At 38.0% G+C, this 23,416-nt stretch overlaps 1 protein-coding gene across 1 annotated transcript in view; it reads left to right on the top strand.

The window, feature by feature from the left end:
• Positions 1-408: 408 nt before the first annotated feature.
• Positions 409-23,416, top strand: part of MDFIC2 (MyoD family inhibitor domain containing 2) — a 45,005-nt gene continuing 21,997 nt past the window's right edge. The window contains exons 1-2 of the mRNA XM_033131780.1: positions 409-532; positions 5,759-5,797. Coding sequence (XP_032987671.1) covers positions 409-532; positions 5,759-5,797 — 163 coding nt within the window. The remainder of the gene's footprint in view (positions 533-5,758; positions 5,798-23,416) is intronic.

Raw genomic sequence — 23,416 nt, 5'->3', positions numbered from 1 at the left:
TTAGGTGGTGAATGGATTAAAGAAATAAATGGGCACCATGTTTCCATTTGAGCCAAAGAAAAACCAGTGGGGGAAATAGGAGAACAGGGAGGTTAGGGTAGAAAAGTAGTTAAGGTGGAAAATCGGAGAAGAATTAGAATCTTCTTTATGTGAGTCAAGTCGCATAGAGGGCAGATAAAAGGCATCACAGGGTGAGAAGATAATTAGCAAATCAGAAGCAAAGCAGTTAAAAGGTGACCCTTACCTCCTCTGTTACTCAGTCTAAGAAACTATAGACAATTACCACAGTATTTTCTCCAGGGATGTGTGATACACTTCCTCCACATATCCTCCAAGACACAAAGCTTTCTCAGCACTGTCACTTGCAGTGCTTGAGTTCAGTGCTTTTTATGGAAATTCCTGTACATCATGGCAGCCTTGCCTTTTAACCTTGCTTTTGATCGGAGATTCTCAAATGGGGTGATCTTACACACTCCCCCAGGGAACATTAGGAACGCCAAGAGACATTGTGGGAAGGTGCTGCTGGCATCTGGTGAGTAGAGGACAGGGAAACTGCCATATATCTGACCATGCAAAGGATAGCCCTCTCCCAAGATAAAGATTTACCCAGCCCCAAATGACAATTGTGCCGAAGTTAAGAAATCCTGCTTTATATGGATGACTGAAATGTATTTAAAGCTAAAAAACAAAACCTACATTACAGTTTGGTGGCAGTGCAGTGAGTAAAATTTAAGCAACTCTGAGAGAGAGCTGTACAGCTGCCGCACACAGAATTTCACTCTCACCTATTAAACAGTACCATTCATTACCTGGACCCCAGGAACAGTTGAGCAAAAAACAACCCCAATTTTGAGGAGAACAAAGAAAAATGAAAAATCATTGCTTGATAGAAGACGTTTCAAAAACCTCCAAGACAAACCAACTAAAAAATCCCCAATAAAAAGACTCAGCAAGAAAATTGTGCTACGGCCCCTAATCCTCAACAGACCTTAACAAGATGTTCATGAGCCAACGACTCACGTCTGCAGAAGACAAAAGACATAGGAAACAATATAGTCCAGAGAAGGATTATCCAAAGGAGGCAGGAGAAAGATAAAAAAGATTCCTCAACCTTACTATTAGAACTCCTGAAAAGAATAACCAGGAATGTGCTAAAAAACCATGTCACAATAACTGTTACATCGTTCTGCTCTTGAGAAATTAACATTTAGTTTAGGCCTGGGGCAATATTTGTAAAACCTATTTTTTTTTTTTTTGATGGATGCTTTTCACCCCACCTGACTAGACACCCCCGCCACAAAACCACTCCCTGGCACAGATGGCTAAGACATTTGCTTTTTCAAATACTCCATATTTCCACAGCCACCCACCAGACAAAAATTAGATTACCAATGCTTGTGTAAACTTTCCAATCTCTGACACAATAAGATTCCAGAAAATGTACATGCACAGCTAAAAGCAGCATTATACATAATGCACTGTAATTCCAACAGACAAGTTGCTATCTTTGATAGATATACACATTTTCCATGCCAAACACATGAACGTCAATACATTTTTCTCAAGTTAAAATGGAAACCATTTAACAGATATAATGGGCACAATGACTTTCATTTTGCATTACTAATGCAGCAGAGAAGGAGGGAAGCTTTGGCAAGGATTGCAGTGAGACCAAAAAAAAAAAAAAAAAAAAAAAGGAAACAACTTAGAAGCTATCACGGCTGCCCAGGCTATTACCTTCAAGCATGTTCATGGAACCCAAGGGCCACGAAAACTTCATGTTCTGCAAAGTCCAATTCCACATAATCATAGGTGATTATGAGAAAAACGTAAAAAATGGACACAATCGTCTTCACACTTTTGCAAAAAGATCAAGAGCATCACTGTGCGTTTTCCCCCGTTCCTGAAGAGATATTTATCGTGGCCAACTTAATTTCAGGGGAGATTAATTTGAGGTAAATGAATTAAATGATGTATCATGTAAAAGAGAGTTAGGAAAATAATCCAGGAGCCCAAATCCACACTCTCTACTTTCACCACTGGAAATACATATTCGCCAAGACTCCTTTTCATCACTCATATAAAAATGTCAAAAACAGCAATACACATCAATGGTCCTTACCCTTACCTCAGCTCTTTCCAGCATCTAAGATAGTTACTTCAGTAATTGCATACTGAAGATTTTTTTTCTTTTGGTGCTATTTACTAGATTTAGGCAATACATTTTAAAGCCCTAAACAAATGTTATTTTTTGTTTTGTTTCTAGGGTTTTGTGCACAGGATTATTGGAACCAGGCAGGCCTCACTTCAAAGCCCCTCTGCACTCCTTACGAACTGAGTGAGCTTGGGCAAATTATTTTATCAGTTTCAGTTTCTGCATCTATAATTTGAGTAAAACAAAAATAAAGATCTTAACAATTTCTAACATAAAGCTCATTACATATTAGCCATAATCATTCTTTCCATTATATTTACAAAGGGGAATAAACATCTTTAGTATAAGGCTCCAAAATAGTTGGTGAAAGTATCTCAACATGTAAATGCACTTTTAGAGACAGACTTAAGGAGCCAACTGGAGGAAGAGCATGAGAAGTCCTTCATTATATTTGTCAGGAGTTCCAGCCATGATTTGCCTTTCTCTGATTGTATTTTTGCCCTTAGAAAATAAAAACACATCTCTATCTAGCGAACTTTTCTAAGTGGAAATATGATAATATTCAGGAAGATCAGACCTAGCGATTCTTCCAAAATATTTCCACTCACAGCAACTGTTGACTTTTCTGGCTAATGTGCCATAGGTGGTACCTCATGTAAGTACAGAAGTCATATCATCACAGTCCAATGGCTAAAAACGCCTTGACAGCAAATGGGTTACAAGGTGCAAAAACTGGTTGACAGAAAAAAACGAAGAATATCTTTGACTGTGAAAGGTCAGGATGAGTTAGTAAACTATTAACTTGGCTCATTTTTCAAATAAGGAATCAACTTTTATGATAAATATTCAGTGTTATCCAACTGCTTATCAAGATCCTTACTCTGTTACCTTATAGACTTATTACTAAAATTTTGTGAACAAGACATATTTTTTGAAGTATTTTAATTGTTAAATTACAGTGATGTGCCCTGGAGTATGAAAATAATTCAAAATTTTAGCTTGTTTTGGTCTTCCCATGCAGAATACACTTTTCAAAATGAGGGGCTTCTAAGATGCGCCATGCTTACCCAATGAAAAATAAACCAGATAGGCTTGATAGTCAGCAGTAGAAAGAGAAACAAATTAAGTACTTACAATTAAAGCTTGAGGAATGAAAGAATTCACACTTTCTTAGAGCTATTATTTCAGACAGTCTGGTGTCAGAATGAAAAGCCAACCAGTGCATCTGTTTATATTGCCAAGGATTTTCACAGTAAGAAGGGCTAGGAAACACATATTTTTTAATTGGGGTCCAAATTCCAAAGAACACCAAAAAATAGTATGTCTAAAATATATGTTCTTGTGATTTGTATTGTCCAATGTCTAAACAAAGACAAAAAATTATGTTTCTTCTCCTTCACAAACACAAGTGAAAGGATTAAAAAATAAAGTAATTCTGTTGCTTTGGCCACAGACTCCTTTTTTTGTTATACTGCTTGCTTCTGGCTCAGCTACTGCTTTTCTTTCCCAGGATGAAATAATATAGGAAAGCCGATTAAGGAAGGCTTCATTCATACAGAAGGTTCACCAGGCTTCTCAGTCATGAAGCCTTAAAAGCTGAATTACAATGGCCACCTAAAATGAGTGTTTTACACGTTAAAGTACATCTTCTATTTTTCAAATCTGCTTATCTTAACTCTGCTTATCTTAAGCTTTGAATTAAAAGAAAGTCTTCTTCAAAGTCCATGCGGATACATAGAAGTTTGTAGTACTCAAATCTATTAACCTACTTTTACTTCTCACCTGCAAACTTAGAGGTATTTTCTGCAATTTCAAAGATAACTCTTTTGTTCAGTTGGGTGGGGCCGGGGGATAAGTAAATAAAGAAAAAGTAGTATTCTGCACATCAAAGTGAATCAACTTCATTCCTTCATTTATTTATTCAGCAAATATTAATCGATCATCTACCATTTCCCAGACATTGGGCTTGTTGTTGGGGATACTGAGATGGACGAGACATCACTGCATCTAACACAATCAAAACACAGGCGATAGGATCTCCAATAGGGGAAGTACGAGGTTCTAGTGAAGTGCCTACCAAGAGGAGAGTGCTGAAACAGACTGCAAAGATGATCAAGTTTCACATCTTTTATTTGACCAAGCAGGAAAATAAGATGTAAAAACGTTGAGCTCCATGATCAGAGGTCTTTAGTGAAAAAACGGAAAACAAAAAACAATCAAACAAACAAAAGAATCATAGGACTGGAGTTCTTGTCACCAAATTCAAGTCTCATACTCTCTAAATAGCAATATACTTCTTCCCAGAAAGTGGTTGTTTTTCCTCCCAAAACAATAATCACCAAGCCACGAATATCAAGACAGTTGACTAAATGTTGAGAACAGAACACAAAGCTAATATTCATTCCAGTTACATGGCATCATGGATGATGGAGAGGGAGGTTTTAGAAGTCACAGTCAACTGAATTCTAATTTCAAATCTACTATACCTAACCAGCTAGGTAATATTGGGCAAGAATGGAACTCTGAAAATCATTTGGATTACTAAAAATATTTCAAATTAGGATCACAATATGACAGGTGTAAATTTCATGAAATAGTTCAATTGAGTAGGTACTCAATATATGTAAATTCCTGCCCCCTCTTTCCCCTGACGTAAATAGAACTGATGAAAGACCAGGTCAGCAGAAATCACATCTCAGCTTTTATTACATCATTTTAGCATGCGATCCAGCCTTCAACTTTAAGCCATTTTTATAGATGTTTTGGCATACCTTCACAAAATAAAACATTTCTACTCTGTGAACATTTCGGGAGTTAGAAAGCAGAGACTAAACAATTAAATTTAGAGCATTTCTTCTTTCCTTCCTTCCTTCCTTCCTTCCTTCCTTCCTTCCTTCCTTCCCTCACTCCCTCCCTCCCTCCTTCCTTCCTTTCTTTTTTTAAGAGAGTTTCATCAGTATGTGTCCTCTCAGAAAAGATGGGAAGGATACAGAATCAGAAGAAATATTTAAAATTAATTAAACCTTCTATGTAATTCTGCAAGTCTCTTTCCATAGATCATAGAAACCCAACTAGCTTAGGTAAAGGGAATGTGTAGGCTCTCATACCTAGGATGTCCTGGAGTCGACAAGGTTCAGCAATGAGTAAATCCAGAGATCCAAAGGGTAAATTCAGTGCCCTGCCTTTACCTCCTCTACTTGGCTGTTTGGACCCCCTTTGTGGCTTTAGACTTTTTACACATGGCAGGAAAGATGGCTTCTGTCAGTCACAAGACTACGTTATCTTTCTATCTCACAAAAGAGGAAAGAACCCTCATCTCAGCATGCTGATCTCAAGCATCAGGAAATGCGCTGATTGGTACTACCTGATTCTCATAACCATTAACAAAAAAGCACGGCTGGAAATAGAGGACACAGGGTACCCTGTCTGTATGCATTGAGCAGGGGTGCAAGGTCATTCCACTTGAGCTGTATAGAACAGGTCCTCCACTGGAAAGTAGGGTTCTCTTTCCTGAAAAAAGGGGGGAAAGAGATCCTAGAAAGGAAAAACCAACAAATAGTGAATATTTGTGCAAATAATTCTTTTTAATTTCCCTTATTTTAGGATTTTCCAGTTCAATTCAAAATCCTCTTGGAGATCCTGGTAGGTACATCCCTATTTCTTTGTAATAGCTTCCTATATTGACTGATGGGCACTTTGAGTGCAATATGATAAGGGAAGAACTCCACCTTTGTCCACATTCACAATACAGGTCCATAGCGCTGGCATACAGTCATAAAACACCTACATTATTCAAGGTATGTTGAGATGCATTTTTGCCTTGAAGGTGCTTATTACTTATCTTTGCATACATATTAACTATTTTTAAGGTTAAAATGATGTATTCCTTTATGCGGTACCTGGTTCATAGTCTGTCCTACATAGGACCCTGTGCTTAACGCTGTGGGGTATGAAAACCTCGATCTCTGTCCTCAAAGGATTGAAGAGGAAGAGGAAGAGGTGTACAAGATCACTTTAAGCTGGAGTTGACATAGAAGACTCCAAGTGCAAGTTCCCATCCAAGCTGCGTTTTGGAGGATAAGTAGAAGTTTCACTGTAAGGAATAGAAGAACAGTCTGCACAACAGAATTGGATAAAAACCAGAATTCTACATTAAAGAAGTCAGGGACGAAGCTGTGGGCCTGACTAGCCATTATCAAGGAGGAGGGAAACTGATTAAAGATCATTGATTTGGTGATTAGAAAGTCATGTGCTCATTTGAGTATTTACTTAACAAATATTTATTAAGCATGCCTGCAGAGGGAGGACAGAGTGAAGAAAATTAGACTGAAAATACAGGGAAAGGGGATGACGGTGGATAAAGACACATCTTGTGGCTGGTGAAAGAGATAGAGATGTAAACTCCTGATGCAGAGGTTTACCTTTAAAAGGAGGAAGGCCCCTTCTCCTCTGATGGTGAATAGAAGAAAATGTACAGAAACAGATATTTTGCAGTAAAATGCAGAGGAAACTGGACCAAGAAATTTTATTTGTACCCTGTGGACAGTGGCTCACATCCCTGGTTACACATTAGAATCATCTTGGCAGTTGTTGCAAATTATGCACAGACTGCACTCCAGACCAATTAAATCAGAAAAAAATTCAGATTTCTTCAGGCTGAGGATGTCCAAGGCAGGCTTTAAAGAGAAGATGACAAGATTTGACTAGGTGGGGAAAAGGAGAGGCATTACATGTGAGAACAAATTGAGCAAAACTCAATCAAATCTGAAAACTTAGGAGCCAATAAAGAAGTTAATTTGAATAAAACAAAGGAAACAAGGAAGAAGTGGGGAAGAAAACAGAAAGGCTGGTCTGTAGGAAGATCACAAGTGATGCTTATAAATTTCCAAAATGCTGCAAAACAGATATATGTATATCCCATTCTTTATTACCATAAACTGTACCAAATTTAGGTACCTTACCATTACTGTATTTCCAGTCCCATCAAAATTCCTTGTACAGTTAGTAGATGTTCAATAAACATCCATTGAACTAATAGCTTAATAAGTAAACAAGTGTATAACCCAGATATCAGCCCAGCACTCTCTTCAAGGGTCTAGGACACCTGAGAAAAGTGCAATTGTCTCAGGCCCAATCCTAAGTCACTCATTGCAAATACGTTTCCACGTCTCACTCAGCTCTACCCGGACCTCAGCTGGCTTCATGGGCTATGTATGACTCCAATAAATCTCTTCCTTCTTACTACCATCAGTAATAGATTTTCACTAAAGTGTGAAAAAAGTGAAAAGTGAAGAAAACAAGGGAAGAAGGGCTTTGTCATCAAAGCACCAGCTAGCAAATGATTTAAAATTAGATATTCGATAACCACATTGTTCGCTGTGTCACTTGGCCGTTCTAATTGGCCATGATTCCATGCTGAGACCTTTCTTCCTGCCATCTTGCTGCACACCTATTTCCTTCAAGCTTTACCAGTACTACCCAAACCACACATTCCAGTTTTTTCTTAGATAGAGCAATTTAACTATGATTATCTCCTATACCAGGGCTTAGGGAAAACTCACTTTTAGTACCAGAAATGATTTTGCCAAACAAAAGGTCAGATATTAACCCCATCCCTTTCAGGGCCACAAACTTTTATAGCCAATTATGGTTTTAAATGTCAAATTTTTTTTGTTCTCTCTACACAAAAGAATGAACCACCCAGGGAAGACAAGTGGAAAACCTCCAACCCAATAACCAGTGAGGCCCCATGAGGGAACATTCGCATTGGACGTCCACGAAACAATATGTATTCATATTATTGTTGTGTATAACCCACATCCCCCCGTTAGGGACACTCAGAATCACTGTCTTTGTCTTAGAATGTCATCACCGTATCCAGTCACATGAGTGGTGGCGTGAATACAGTGGATGCTCGACACACGTGCACTAATCATGAGGATAAAGGGTAAAGATGAGATGCTCTCTGAGATTTTATACCTTATAATAATAGTGGTAATAATAGCTACTTTGTGTGTCCAAAGCTGTTGAAAAGCATTAACATTTCACATGGTGCCCATCCTGAGAAAGCAGATCAATATTTATTCTTTCAAGTGTGTCGACTATACAGCTGGGGCACCTCTAGGTGAAAGCATCACCCTGCCAGTGTCAGCCTCAGAACTTGGAAATCGCATCTCCCAGTTCATTATGTCAGAATAATCAAGTGACCCTGGCCAGTTGAACATATTCATTAATGGTTAGAGGGGAACAGGGTGGAAGGAGCAGACAAGAAGGCTCTGGGAGCTTAGAGTGCTAAAGAGCCGTCAAGAGAACAGGACTATTATTTAGTTCTGGAAGGGAAAAAGACACACACACACCCCCATAGCAGGCCTGTTTAGTCCTTCCAGAGGAGAATTTATTTTGTGACTTCTGGGCCAACTGATTTCATTGCCACTGAGGGAAAGTAGTGGGGACCCCCCTCTTCTCTCTCTCTCTCTCTCTCTCTCTCTCTCTCTCTCTCTCTCTCTCTCTTTCTCTCACTAATTAAGCAAATGAACCTTAATTAATAACTAACTAGAAAAAGACTGCAGGATTTAGTTAAGCAGCACCAAAATGACCATCGCCAGAGGTAATCATCCAGAACAACTAACGAGTCACTCAGACCATACTTCTGGAATTTGGCTCTTTTATTCCGTCAGTTGGAAGTGTGACTTGGTGATACAATTTAGAAGGGAGATCTTTCGGAGCTTTCACTCAGAAGGCGGTGGGAGCTCTGGGATAGGGCTAAGCTCAGGGAAAGGGAAAGAATGTAAGTTTGCCTTGACAGCTGGATCCCAGAGAGAGGCGGCTGGCTGCTCCTGTAAGCACCCAACGCCAGGTTGGGTGAGGCGAGCGCAGCGCAGGAGCCCTCGCTTGTGCAAACGAGGGAAGGAAAAATGCGCAGCAATGTTAAAAGAACAATTACCGTCCTGTGCACCGCTGGCTGTTGGTACTGCTGTTTCCTTCAATAAAACCCTATTCCACTTGCCAATTGGAGCCTGCCAGGCAATAATATTTTTCATGCACGATACACATACTAAAATGTCCCTGTGTGTTTTTAATACATTTACAGTTGGTAACAATGGGGCTGTTTTGTCAGGAAAGGTAAAAAAGTATTTCTTCCAAATGCAGAGCAACGGCAAGACAGCACATTCCTGTGCAGCAGTGCTTCCTGGCCGTAAGGGTCACGCCGGCTTCTACCAGCAGGGAAAAGGGGCAAAAGGTGGCCAGGCTGTGGTCTTTTTATTCAAATTGAAGTTTACTTTTTTAATAAAGACCTTTGTTCAGACAAGCAAGGTAGAGTGGGCACACAGCATCCTCATATTTAAATGTATCCTTGGCCATTGCATCTAAGTTATTATTATTTTTTTTCATCATGGAGCATTGTCTTCAAACTTCAAGTAGGAGGAAGGGATGGGATTAATTTTTCCATAGATAAACCACTACTTAGAAGAGGTATCCACCGAAAAACTAGAATCTTTGACTCATAAATTACAGCTGGCTGTTATCATAGGTCAATTTCTACCAGCCAATTTCAAGAGAGATTTCTGTTGTTATTCAAATATCCATTTGGCTAGTTTTACAAGGTGTGGATAGATGAGTCATCTATTATTTACCTAATGGTAACAATGAGTTGGTAGAGGTTTTGAGAACCAACTAATAGTTCTAGTGGTCAAAAATAAGGGTTTGATACCAACTCACAAATAAACACATATCTTTATGAAAGCACATACTGTTAAAAGAATTTCTGTTGTTATACTGGAGGTAAAATGGATCTCCTACATTATTCTACAGATTAAAGGGAATTTTACTAAACATAGTTGTTAAATTATATTTACCTTCTTGAAAGAAATAATATGAGATATTTGTTGCTCAACATATACTATGGTACCTACCAGTGGGAGACGATATAGAGTTAAGTAGACGGCTCTCTCATCTAATATGGATTCAAACCCTATTGTTAATTCTATGATCTTAAGTAAATGTCTACAATTCTCTGAGACCCAATTATTTAAACACTATAGTGGAGATACTAGTAATAGTTCCTATCTCATGGCATTTCTTATAGGGTAAAATTAGATAATAAATATGTTGTACTTTTGCATAAATCCTGAAATTCAATAAATAGTAAATATTCTTATTATTTTTCTATAATAAATACAGAGAACTATTTATTGCTTAATTCACATTTGAGTGGTATTCCATATTATGATATTATTAGCCAGATTTATTAACAGCAGATGCTGTGAAAAACAACCCCCAAGTTTCCATGGCAAATTAATAAAAGTTCATTCCTGGCCACCCAAAGCTCAATGCACATAAGTATTTTTGGGGTTGCTCTCCACCACATGATGACTCAGGGATCCAGCTTTTCTCCATCTGGTGCTTCTGCTATCCCCAAGGGTTTTTCTACTGCATTCTTTGCTTAAAGGTGTCCACTAAATACAGAACAAAATGTGGAGAATCATGTGGTACATTTTAGGTGACAAACCTGGAAGTGAGGCACATCATTTCTGTCCACATCCCTTTGGCCAGAACTATTTACACGACCCCATCTACATGAAAGTTGGCGGGGAAATGTAGTTTAACTGTGTGTCCAGAAAGAAGAAGCAGATTTGGCTCAGTACACAACCAACCAGTCTCTGTCATCAACATAAATTTTATGATCTAAAGATAATGTAATTGAGAGTAATTTCCTTAGCCATATTTGAAGCAGAGGATCCCCCAATATGTGCAAATAAGGAGCTTTCTGAATGTAGAATGTTCCTATTACATGCACTGGCACTGTTGACCACTAAATTCTTTTACACACTCACCTTCCTTGGCTTTCTCCAGGTTTTTCTTCTACGTCCTGACTGTTCCTCCTCAGTCTCCTTCGTCGGTTCACCTTCTAATGGGAATACCAGGATGCTGATGATTGAAAAAAAAATCTTTTCACAAAAAGTGTCACACTTTTTACAAAAGAAAACGTGCATCTTTCCTACTCTTCCTCAGATTCAGCTCTTGATCTATCTTCTCTGGGGAGACGTTTTCTGCTATGGAGCTTGAGCTGGGTGCTCCTCACTGGTATCTCTATAACTTCAAGTGTCAGCATTTGTTACATGGAATTCTCAGTGTCTCCTAATTGAACTTTGCTACTGTACTAGAAGCTATTTGAAAACTCACTTACATCTCTTTATCTGAGTTTCTCCTCATCTAGTTCAGTGTCTGTCTCATAGTAGACACTCAATACCGTTAGCTGAATGAATTAAGGAATTTCGAGGTATAACCCAACTGTACATCTTAGTAAGTAAAGCCAGAATACAAGTGAGACTTGAGTACTGCCTATCAAAGAATAAATCATTCATGAAAAAAATTAATGGGAGGAATATACATTTTCCATTATAAAGGTATAAAACTTTTGTATTTTTTTTGGTTTGCTTTTAGTTTTCAACATTTAGAACCATACTTACAAAAAGTAAACAACCTCGAGTGTTGCACCAATAAACTGACTTTGGAAACATTTTCATTTTTTACATGTATTCATTTACTGTAACTAGGAGAGAAATAGAACAAACTACTTAGAACAGGCACACGACAGATCCTTGTCCCAAAACTTTTGGGCTATATTAAAAATAATAATAATAACAGAGACTATCTCTGAATCTCTATTAGTGAAACATTTAAATTTTTTGGCAGCCTAACATCAGTTACAAGCCAAACAATTTCTTTTGAGAGGTAGTAAAGAATACTTATGCTGAAGATAGATTACTTTTCAAATTAAATTTTTACTAAAGATGTTTTTGTCAAGATTTTTCCATTCGCAGTGAAACACAAAATAATATAGTGTTGTATTGTATTTTTACATTATTGTAATACTTCAGATGTTATTGTAGATATTGACTTCCAAAAAATGTCTTTCTGCACATCAGAACTTCTACAACTTACAGGTACTATAGACTACTGTTAGCACCTTATCCATTTCAAAATATTGAACTATTTATCACATGTTATTATAATACCAGGGGTGACTAATTCAAACTGATGTCATTAAAGTTTCTCCTTTGTGTATAATTTATATTGCTTACTATGTTACTGTTATAATACTGTTATCAAATTATTTTATTACATGTACTAGGAATGTTATTTACCGATTAAGTCTACTTTATCAGAGGCAGTGCATAATAGTAGTTAAAAGTTCATCTTCTTTTCTGGAACTAGATTTCATGGGTTTCAATCCCAGCTCTGCCACTCATTGTCTGTAATTATAATTCACAATTTACATGATTTTTTTTGTGCCTCAGCCTCCTCACATGTAAAATGTGGATAATGATAGCCTTTAGCCCAGAGGGTAAAGGTGAGGATTTATATAAGCTTATACATTAAAAACTTCATAAAACATCTGGCACATCAAAAGCCTCTAGAAATATTTAGCTATTACTTATTGAGGCAGTAATATATTCAGCTTTTCTACTTTCTTACTTCTGCTTTCTCCCATTCACCTTACGTTAATCTGTCTTCTAGCTTTACCAATCTATTGAAATTGTTCTAACAGATGTCACCAAATTGCCAAATTCAGTGGTTTTTGTTTTGTTTTGTTTGGATTTGTTTTGTTTTTTCCTATCCTGAAGTATTCTTACCTTTTTTGTAGCATTTGGTCCTTTTAATCACAAACCCCAGCCTTTTTTTGTTTTTGAAATGTTCTCATCTCTAGGACAAGGAAAAGAAGTACAGACAAATTCAGAAACTGATAACACAGTAGCCCAGGGAAAAACAACGTAAAAAGGCTGTAATTGGTTCACAGGTTAATTTGAAGAAGAGTAGGAGAATAACTAGAATCCTGCACTTCAGTCTACTTTCCCTATAATTCATGCTCCATATTGAAATTTCTCACACAGAAATATGAACTTGTTTTATTCCTCCTTAAAACCTTTATTTCAGATTCTTAAACAGGAGTCAAGGGAACTTGAATATAGTTTGCATGTTTGGGGGCAAGGGGTGAGGAATCCGTATTGTATGGCTGCATATGGTTCATTTTCCTAAGGTGAGAACCCATATATTTCCTTGGGTCCATCCCCCTACCCCAAATCAAGAACTAGTACTCCAGTAGCTAAAGTTTAAAATCCATAGGTAAAGAGAAAAAGCTTCACCTTAACTCCCACCAGTACCTCTTCTCTCCTCTTTGTGTCCCCACCATGTTCTTACCATGTTCTGCTAAACACTGTTTTTCATACTTCCATATTTTACAAACTTGTTTCTTCTTCCTGGAATAGCCTTGCTCCTCACTGCTACCTGGCAGTTGAATACTAATTATTTGAGATCCTGTGAAAATTGCATCTCTTTTTGCACATTACACCAAGCATAACTGCAAATTCCTGAATTTTGCACTCACCTAACTGTGCACATAATCGCTATTATTCGTTTCTTGTACGCTATTGAAGTTATCTGAGTGGCTGTCACCCCACTGAAGCGTCAGCTCTGAAGGCAGGGCCAAGTCTTATCTTACTCAGTATTGGGTACCTACCAGTAGTTAGCACACTGCTGGGTACCAATGTAAAGAGTTCATAAATGTTTTCTGAATGAGTGAGTGAATTACTGATTATAGTCTTGCTTTGAATACATCTGTTAGGTAGAGTCATGGATGGATGGGATCTTTCTATAGTTATGTTATTTTTTGTAAATTTTGGTGAATTCACATGACTACCATACTGTTCCATACAGAGATGAATTCAGGAATAAGATGTGTGTTTTACACTTTTTCTAAATTCTTTTAGATCATGTAAGCATCAAATCAAGAAACAACTTGGTAGTTGGTGATGAAACGAAGATTTGCTACCATGGCTTTAAGTCTTAGGAGGCCACCACTCTTTCGACTAGAACATTGGTCTAAATGGGACTCACTGTAAAGTTAATTCAAGAATAGGACCACCATATATCTTGAACTGAAATATAGCATTACTGCAGTAAAAACCACATAAAGATGGATAAACTGAGGCAGAAACAAATGATATTTTTTGAAAGACGTAAATCTAAAATTCTTTTGTTCTTATCACTAAAATGTATTTTCATTTTATTGTTTCGTGTTCGTGGATTTAAGAAACACCAAACCTTTTCTGATACAGAAGAGAAACAAAATTTTCTTACAACTGTGTATATGCTTCTGGCATCTTCACTTTTTATGGAGAAGATGACTTTGAAGCAGGGGGAACATCTAAACAGTACACACTGACTCTTGACACGCCATCGCTTTCTTAAACTAGAATAATAAAAATTTGCAAATGAACAAAAGAGTGGGAGGCAGATATCTGATTTACAATGTTTTTGAGATAAAGAACACTATAAAAAAAGATCAATGTGAATAATAAAGCATTGTTAACTGAGTCATGACATCTCTATTCTAGAGACGACTGCAACAGCAGAACTGCAAATGAACACCTTGTGCCACTTTCAAAGTGGGAGGAAGACATGTAATTATAATTCTAACACTGACGAGGATTCAAGAAAATCTGGAGAGAAGTTTATTGAAAAACATATTGACATATCAGTATTATAAATTACTTTCTCTTATTAAATTAAAAAAAATTGTTTTGTTGGCTATCTCATCGTGGCACAGAGGTGTAAAAGCCTTCTCTTATATTGGAAAAATATCTGCCATATATTTATTCCGTATTTTTCTCGACACACAAGGTATATTCGAGAAATATATTTTCAAAATAGTTTTAACCTCCATTGTCTTGAGCACACGTATCGACATTGTCATGTCATTTATTGAAAATCCTTGTTGGAAACCTTGTATTTAGTCAAAACGAATGAATCTGTTTTAACACCGTTTGTGAAAGTAAAAGAAGATATAATATTACATTTTCACTTAACATACCTTTTTACCCATCTCCTTTTTTTGTTGGATGGTTGAGGGGAAAAATAACAGCAAAAATTACAGTGATGTTATGTATCAATGTTTTAATAGAGAACAGAACTGGAAATGGCATTTGCTGAGTGAACTTCTAAATGAATGAAAAAAAATACAGCAACAGAGAGGTGAAGTGTCAGAGGACAGACTTTTAAGTGTGGCAGGAAGCTCTCTGCCTGACCCCATTACTGCCTCTGGCACTCAGAAGGCAGAGGGACCATTGTAAAGTCAGGCACTGAGTGAGCGCTGTGGGAATTACAGTTTTGTGTGAACGTGTCCTCTGCACGGTGCCTTCCTATCTTCAGAGAACACACTCATTAAATGCTGCCAACAAGAAACCTAAGTGTTTTTCTTTATAAAAAGTGCCACCTTTTATGGAACATCTGGAGCCCATCCAAAGGGCTTCCAGAATAGCTGATAGAACATAATAAAGCAAAACGGCCCAACCACTGAGGTTTCAAATTCAGCTGAAGCATAGAGTCATTTCTACACATGCACCGAGGTTATATATCCGCCATTATGATGAGCTCGGGAGATGGAAGAAGAATGTACTGTGTCTGGCCCGTGTAGGGTTCGTAACTGGGACTTAGGAACAGTACGCAAAAGGCCTACTTTCAAACTTCGAAGAAACTGTATATTGGCTGTTTCTTGCAGTTTACTAATCCCATTTCATCCACAATCAGTTGTTTTCTCTCTACCTGTTATTGATAAAGATACACACAGGGATTTGGTTTTTACACTAACCTGGTGTTTCCTACAATGTCTGTTGTGATAAAGAACAAAGATTAAGCTTGTCGTGAGGGGCGGCCTGCAGGGTCTCTGCTCCCGCTCCCCACATAAGAACGCAGGATATGGTGAGGCCAAAAAGGAACACCATAGGTAACGGAGCCATAGGTAGGGGAGTCATACCACTGTAGTCGCTGGCAGCTGGGTTGGAGACACAGGAAGCAGGAGCCACACTGTCTGCAACCTGCTGTCCACTTCTCTGCAATCTGCAACCCGCACTCTGCCGTGCTAACTGCAATTCGCCCTTGCCAGCCACCATCTTCTTGCTAGCAACCATTTGCTGCTAGCGTAGCCACAGCAGTTATATCAGAGGCCAATAGCTCACTGGTTACAGCTGACGGCCAACTAGCCACAGCTGATGGCCATGCAATCACAGTTGATGGCCGTTTACTATCTGAGTCAGCATCTTTCTATGTGAGGCCGAGAGCCTGGAAACTGCTCTCTGGGGCTCTGTCCCCACAAAGCTACATGGGGAACTATATAAAGACTACAGATACTGAGCTCTTGTATATATCCAATGCAGATCAGGTTATAGCCAAGAAAGAAAGAAAACTACAAGGTAGGGGGTGGAAAGGATGATACAAAAGTCAGATTGACTAAGTGGTGTCAGCGAAAGAGCACAATAAAAGAAGACCAAAGATAAGGTCTACAAGAATAATAACAAATTCACCACTGAGAAAAAAACACACTAATAGAGCCCTAAAACAGCCTAATATTCATTTGTATGTGAATTAAATTGATTGCATAGGACCTTGTTGTTGAGCCTGGTTCTGTTCTAGAATGCTCTTAAAATTGGGTAGCATGTTGGGGAAAGAAATTTCTTAGACTTAAGTTCTGGAGATGAACCTGAGACGGGAACCAGGAAACAACCTTTATGATTCATTGTGAGAGGTCAGAGTACAAAAAATTGTCAACAGATTTCTCATTTTCTAGAAGAGAACTTCAGTCTTTCTGAACTGAAACACTCAACCAGTTTGCTTGAAATCTAGCAAAGTAACCTTTGCTCGGAAAGGAAAAGATGGAATCATTTTTAATTCTAACTCATAACTTTAAGTGTATGCGGGCCCAAAATACCGGACACAGTGTTTTACAGTGCTCTGCACCTATCTCAGTTGATTTTGCAGAATCTGTGCAGAGATAGATGGTAGCAAGAGACAGGACTTTGGAGTTAGACCAAACTGGGTTGGAGTTTTGCTGTGTGACCTCGGGAAAGTTGCTTCCTCTCTCAGTTTTATTTGCCTTATGGCTTTTAATAGGTGCGCAACGAATAAAATGTTTGAACAAAGTGTTGTTTTCACATATTAACATCCTGCTGTAAGTAGACTAAAAGGATAGTACAGAATAATGAGAATCATTTGAAGCAGGTGGCAGAAGTTTGGCCATGAGACATGCTAGGTTTCCCATCACTCTCTGCTTCATGTACATATTTTCAGTTCCCAGTTGGGAATCCGTGGACGCAGAGGGCCAGCTTACACTGTATGGGGATTTTTACCTGTGGGGGGGGGGGGCTGTTGGTGCTCCTAAGCCCCTCGCTGTTCAAAGGTCCATGGTAAGGCATTTGAAATTAGAAATCTGCCCATAGCTCAGACTTACAGAATCAGAAACTGAGATCGTAACACAGCAATCCATGTGACTCTGATGAATGCTAAAGTTTGAGAATCAATGTCCTAGGTATTATTATATTATATTATATTATATTATATTATATTATATTATATTATATTATATTATATTATAAAAGAAGGTTTAGGTGGGCTTGTGCCAACATGACATATAAATTATGCACATATACCAGTTGGACTCAACAAGCTGATCATCTGTAAAGGTATACCTCTCACAGGTCCCTGACAATAGCAAGTGCATTTCCTTTAAAACATCAGAAGAATCTTCTGATGACTTATATAAAGAGAAAAAGACTCTTTCTAGTCTGCCATAATTATTGAATTGGAATCACCTGGTATATTTATACTTGTTTGTATCACCAAGGGACAACTTCAAACAAAGTGTGGCTGGCTCATTTCAGGTTTAAATATTCCATTAGCTAAGTGGTAAGGAAGTTCATATAACCCAGGAGGCCCTCTGGTTCCATCTTAAGTATTATTCCTTTGGAGTTTCTGTCACCGTTTTCAACCTTTTGAGCTTCTGTAAATGTATTTGGCATTCAATTAAAGTGAGATTAATCCAAAGCAGATGTAGCTATAGTAAAGAAGTGCTTTGTTGAAACGCTACCCATCCAAAGTACTAAATTACAAGTACATGGACCAACAAATCCATAAATATCAATTATTTAAAATGATTTAAAATGCATAGTTTTATATAACTCATTTGAAAAAATACAAATGCCAATAAGCTCTTAACAGTGAGCTAAAATTACAAGTTTTGTCTTATGGCAACATAAGAACGTTTCTAGAAGTCAAGGACCTAGAATTTGAAAGAGTCTTCATGTCCAGTTGCCAAGAACAACTCAAAATTTTACCCGAATCTCTGACTCTCCATTTCATTGACTGTTCTCCTACCTTAGATCTTAGGTGTCCAGAGAAAGAAACCAGCAGAACTTATTTGTCCTGTAAGCTTGGAGGAGAGTGTGTGGGACATAAAAGCACCTTGAAAACTCTGGCGCCTAAAGCGTGGATGTGGTAATGGTTAATAGTGTTGTGATTTTCTAAGAGGGGTAGAACCAGAGCCCTCACCTATCAGACGCACGGGAGTTCAGCCAGGTCGGTTGTTCTTATGCTGTGACAACTGAATGGATAGAGGCTCTTAAAAGGGAACCAGGTGACTAATTGACCCAGCTGCTGGGACACTGACCAGCACTCACCACCTACCTTAGCAACACCCTGTAAATATGGAAGAACACCTTCACAGTGACAGCTTGACATCACCATGTGCATCAGAGTCCCAGGGAGTGGGACAAGGTAGCCAGACTGTCTTACCTCCCATCGTGTAAGATCCATCTCTTTGTCCTTCATTTGAACCTGGGCCTCGGAGGAATTCTAACCAGCCATTAGTCGGTAAGGAGAAATACACTGTTACAAAAATCAGGTTACCAATGGCACAGAAGGGAGGCCTGTGAACAACCTATGAGCTGACATGTTTGTCTCCTTTAAATAGACCACACAGTTCCCAAAGGCACAATTATACCCCACTTATCTTTGTATTTCTTACACATACCAAAGTGGTTAAGAGAAAGAACTATAGCCTTCAAATGCCTAAATTCAAATTCTTACTCCAATCTTTACCAGCTTAAGGATACAACAAAGAAAAAAGCACAGCCCCCTTCCACTCTAAGCTTCATTTCCTCACTAGGAAAACTGAACTTGTAATAACTTCCTCCTTGGGTTATTGTGAGGATTAAATGAGAATTCATTTAAAGCACTTAGCCAAAGCTTCTCATAGTGTGAAGCAAATGTTAGCTATCATTATTTTTATTATTATAGTAGGTGTGAAACAAATGAATGGATGGATGGATGAATTGGTGTGTGGGAGATGTAGCTGACATCTGTGGTTTATTCCACATCTAAAATTCTGTAATTCTATTCAGTTTCCACAGAAGTTCATATCTGAAAACTTCTTATTTGAAAACATTTCACCAGTGCCGGCTATCTGTGTTCTGGATGCAATATAATATAGGAGAAAATACATAGGACTAGTGCCAAAGAAGCAGAATTTAGACATTTCTTTACCTACCACTGAGTTGATACTTCTCTACATTCATTCAACTCTGATGCCAAGCATTGTGCTAAGCTCAGGAACAGCAGAGCAAGGGCCCCTTCCTTTGCAGTGGAAAATACATGCTTAGTATGTCATGGAAGAACAGAAATGACTTTTTTCACAAGGCCAGGAAGACTTCAGAAAAACTGAAATGTCCATGCAGGTGGGAAATGGGTTTCATCCATTCCATGTTCCCAGAACCTTGCAGGGTTTCCTAGTACAGTGGCAGTTGACAAATACTTGTTGACTAAGTAAACTATCATTTCTGCCAAGTCTTGGGTGATGGTTTGGACTCCAGTAAAATGAGACAAGAAGAAGGAAGTTCTAAGCAGGAAGGATGGCACTTGTGAAAGCATTCACAGAATTGGGAGCTGCAAATGTGTGTGTGTGGGAGGGAAGGAGTGCAGATGGAATGAGGTGGTGGCCATGAAAACCAGTGTGGATGGAAAGCTCTGCTCACAGCTGGATTATTATGGCACTGATCACCCTCGCCCTGACGCTTTGTCATCCCACATAGTTCGGAGATGGGCTCCTGACTCAAATATTCACCAGCTCCAGGGCCTTCTTCATTCTCTCTTTCTCCTTTCCTTCTGAAAATATTTTAGAGAATCATCAAAGAATAAAGACATATAATACTTGCCTTAATCATTCCTTTTATTATATAAAGAAAATACAATACTTTCCAAAGAAAAAAATTATCAGTGTAAGCATACTGACCATTTTAGCCACCAATGTTTCCATTTATCTCGGTTTCTAACCCATGTCATGACATTAGTACTTTACAGCACTCATTTTAAAGATTCTTATTTTTAATTTGTCATTTTGAAAAGGAATATTTCTTCAATGAGGGAATATATTTACTTAACTTTATGAAGGACTTTTGCATTGAAATGCTCATTTATGAAAACCTGAAAGATTCAGAAAATTTAGAAAACTCATGCTTATTACAAACATGTAGAAAATTCAGAGAATGCTTTTGTGAACGGAGGTTTTCTCAGAGAATCTTTATTATGTATACTTTCCAGGCTACTTCCATAATAAAGAATAAAAATTAATAATGAAAAGGTTTCCTTGCACATTACACCTGGATCCCATCCTAAAAGGAGACCCTGCACATCCGAGCATTCCTGGATTCTGGCTATGGGCATCTCCAGTCAGTTAGGTGTGAATGCAAAGTTCACCTCAATGCTTTCATTGTAATTTTGATTTTTGTACTAGTTGGTGGTTCCTCAGGACATTTATCATTTTTTCCTGTCACAGCTTTGCAAAACTTTGTTTTGTTCTTTCAGTGAGTGAAAATATGGCTTTAAATATTTTTTCAAAAAAGGGTTTTTTGTGTTTTTTTTTAAGCATAGTATATTTTCTTCTGACAATGTATCATGAAAATATCTTATTCTACCTTCACACAGAAGACAAGCTGATGGAGGATAAAATTATCAAGGAATATTCTTATTCCCTCAAAATCTCTAAAATGTTGCACCACTGTTTTCTGGCACTTAGTTTTGTGCAAGAACAATTTGGGGACAACCTCAGGACATTTCTTTCTTACATGACCAAGTTTTGCTTGTCTGCGTGCTTGAAAAAGATCTTCATTCTTGTAATTCAAAATACTTCCTAGGGCTGTGGGTCTCTTCTTACTAAATTTAAGGAGTGAGGTCCACAATCAAAAATTGTTTCTACTCAGGCAGGTACTTCAGGATGATCTTTGAACAAAGCTAATGTTTAAATTGTCTTAGTTTCTCTTTGTGAAACTATATCTCTTAAGTGAGATCTATGTGCTCTGATCTCTATATCTAGCATTGTTTTTATCATTATAACTTTAAATCTTTGTCTCTTACTTTTCAACTATGGGGAAGTTTTTATATATGCTCCCCACATTATGCTCGATATTTTCTGCAGCGCCAATTCTGTGTTTCACTGCCTCTAATGCAGATTTTAATTCTGTAATCACAACTTTGACTTCTTCAGAATCTCCCTTATTTCACAATGTCCCTTTGAATCTATTCTGTAAGCTTTTCATCTCTGTTTGTTTGATCCTTAAGATTATCTTCTCTTTTCTTCAGAGAGTTCTTCATGCAACATAATTATAATAAAACCTCAAAAATTTTTTGAAAATTTTCCTTTGTTTTTGTGACAAATCATATCTAGATTGGTTAGAGTGACAAAAAACTATAGCTCTCTGATCAGATCAAAAAGCACTCATCTTCAAAAGAGATGGAAGCCTAGTTTTCTGGTTGACACAAAGTACTGATGTCTGAACCAGGAACAGGAGAAACCAAGGTTGCTCATTCTACTCTCAGCAGAGCTAGCGTAAGTGCCAGACTGACTGGATTCTTCAGTTCAATTCTAATGGGTTGGTATGTAGAGAAAATTTTTCCCAGGACTATCAAATTTACAGTTTTCAGATTGTGAGCATTTTTCTTTTTCTGTATTGTCAGAGGTGTTTTAGAAGGAAGCCAGAAGAAAGTGTGTCAAGGATTGCTATAAAGACTATTTTAAATTTGGAAACCTTGTGCACAATGACTGTTGGGCTTTGGAAATAATTTTATAAAACTTATCATTATTAACAGATTCAAAAAATGAACACCCTTTTTTAAAGGAGACATTTTTTCTTGAAATGGCCCAAACAATTCATAGAATTGTCCTGTTGTTTTTAAGACCTGACATTTTAACCTAATTTTGTGCTAGCTTCTTTAACACTCTAAACTATATTCAGACTGGTCCACCTTGAAATGCTTGAGTGCTGAATATTTTATCCTCGGACAAAGAGCAAATTGTAGGTCTTTGGCCAAGTACAGTCACTGCGCTGGAGTATGGGTTACCAAAAACGCCGGAGAATTTTTTTTTTCTATTTATTGTTATAGCTCAAATCCTTGTCTCTGGTAGGCTTTAAGTGACATAAATATGCATTTCCATCTGCACATCCTTGTCAGGAATAGTTCTGCTGGGAGGTGTTATGCCACCCAAGTACTTCCAGAATAGAGTCTGTTAATCCTGTTACCACTATAGAAATTCAGAGAAAAAGTCTACTCAGGCCACTACTGCAGCTGCTGTGGCTGGAAGTGTACCAGCAACCACACCCTGGGTACCAACAGGAAGCATAAGCAAATTGAATCTCCTTCAGGGGGAGACGGATGTGGAGAGCTGATCTCAGTCCATTACTTAGACCAGTGGTCCCCAAAGTTTTTATTGTAAACTTTCATTAGTAAAAAAGGGGGAAATAGCAAGCCTACTGTGTGTGTGTGTGTGTGTCTGTATGTGTATACATGTATAAATACATGTATACATATGCATATATATATGCATACACACACAGTGGATACCTATGCTGCCATATTAACTGCTATGTACATTATAAAATATGTAAAAATAGCTATATTACCATGTAAAAAGAATCAATGTAAATAGATGCTCTAGCTCCATTAAATACGCTTGTACCTTCCCTAGGTATATATACTATATATATGCCACTTTGGAGGTCACTGGGCTAAACTCCCATCAGGTGGGCCACCAGAAAAATATATCTTAAGCCATCAATCAGGCCTTTGATAGATTCCATGATACATCGGGCACACACATGGGCAAAATGTGGTAGTGAAAAAGCATGTGATTTGCTTCTCCAATCCTCTTGTCCTTCCTTATAGCGTGGCTTGATTCCTGGCCTTTCCAGGACCTTGGTATAGATTGCATCCCATCCTATGTTTGTATACGTGTATCATGGATGGGTACTAAGCCGTCAAGTCCTAGAAGCTGGCAGAGAGCCTCCAGAATCTGTCAGAGCGCTCATGACACAAAGGCAAGAACCAGCTAAACAAACCCAATCCAATCATCAATCAGCCAATAAATATTTTCTATAA

The sequence above is a fragment of the Rhinolophus ferrumequinum genome, chromosome 17 (assembly GCF_004115265.2).
Source record: "Rhinolophus ferrumequinum isolate MPI-CBG mRhiFer1 chromosome 17, mRhiFer1_v1.p, whole genome shotgun sequence".
NCBI lineage: Eukaryota > Metazoa > Chordata > Mammalia > Chiroptera > Rhinolophidae > Rhinolophus > Rhinolophus ferrumequinum.
The sequence above is the reverse complement of the archived record's forward strand: the minus strand, read 5'-3'. Positions and strand labels throughout refer to the sequence as shown.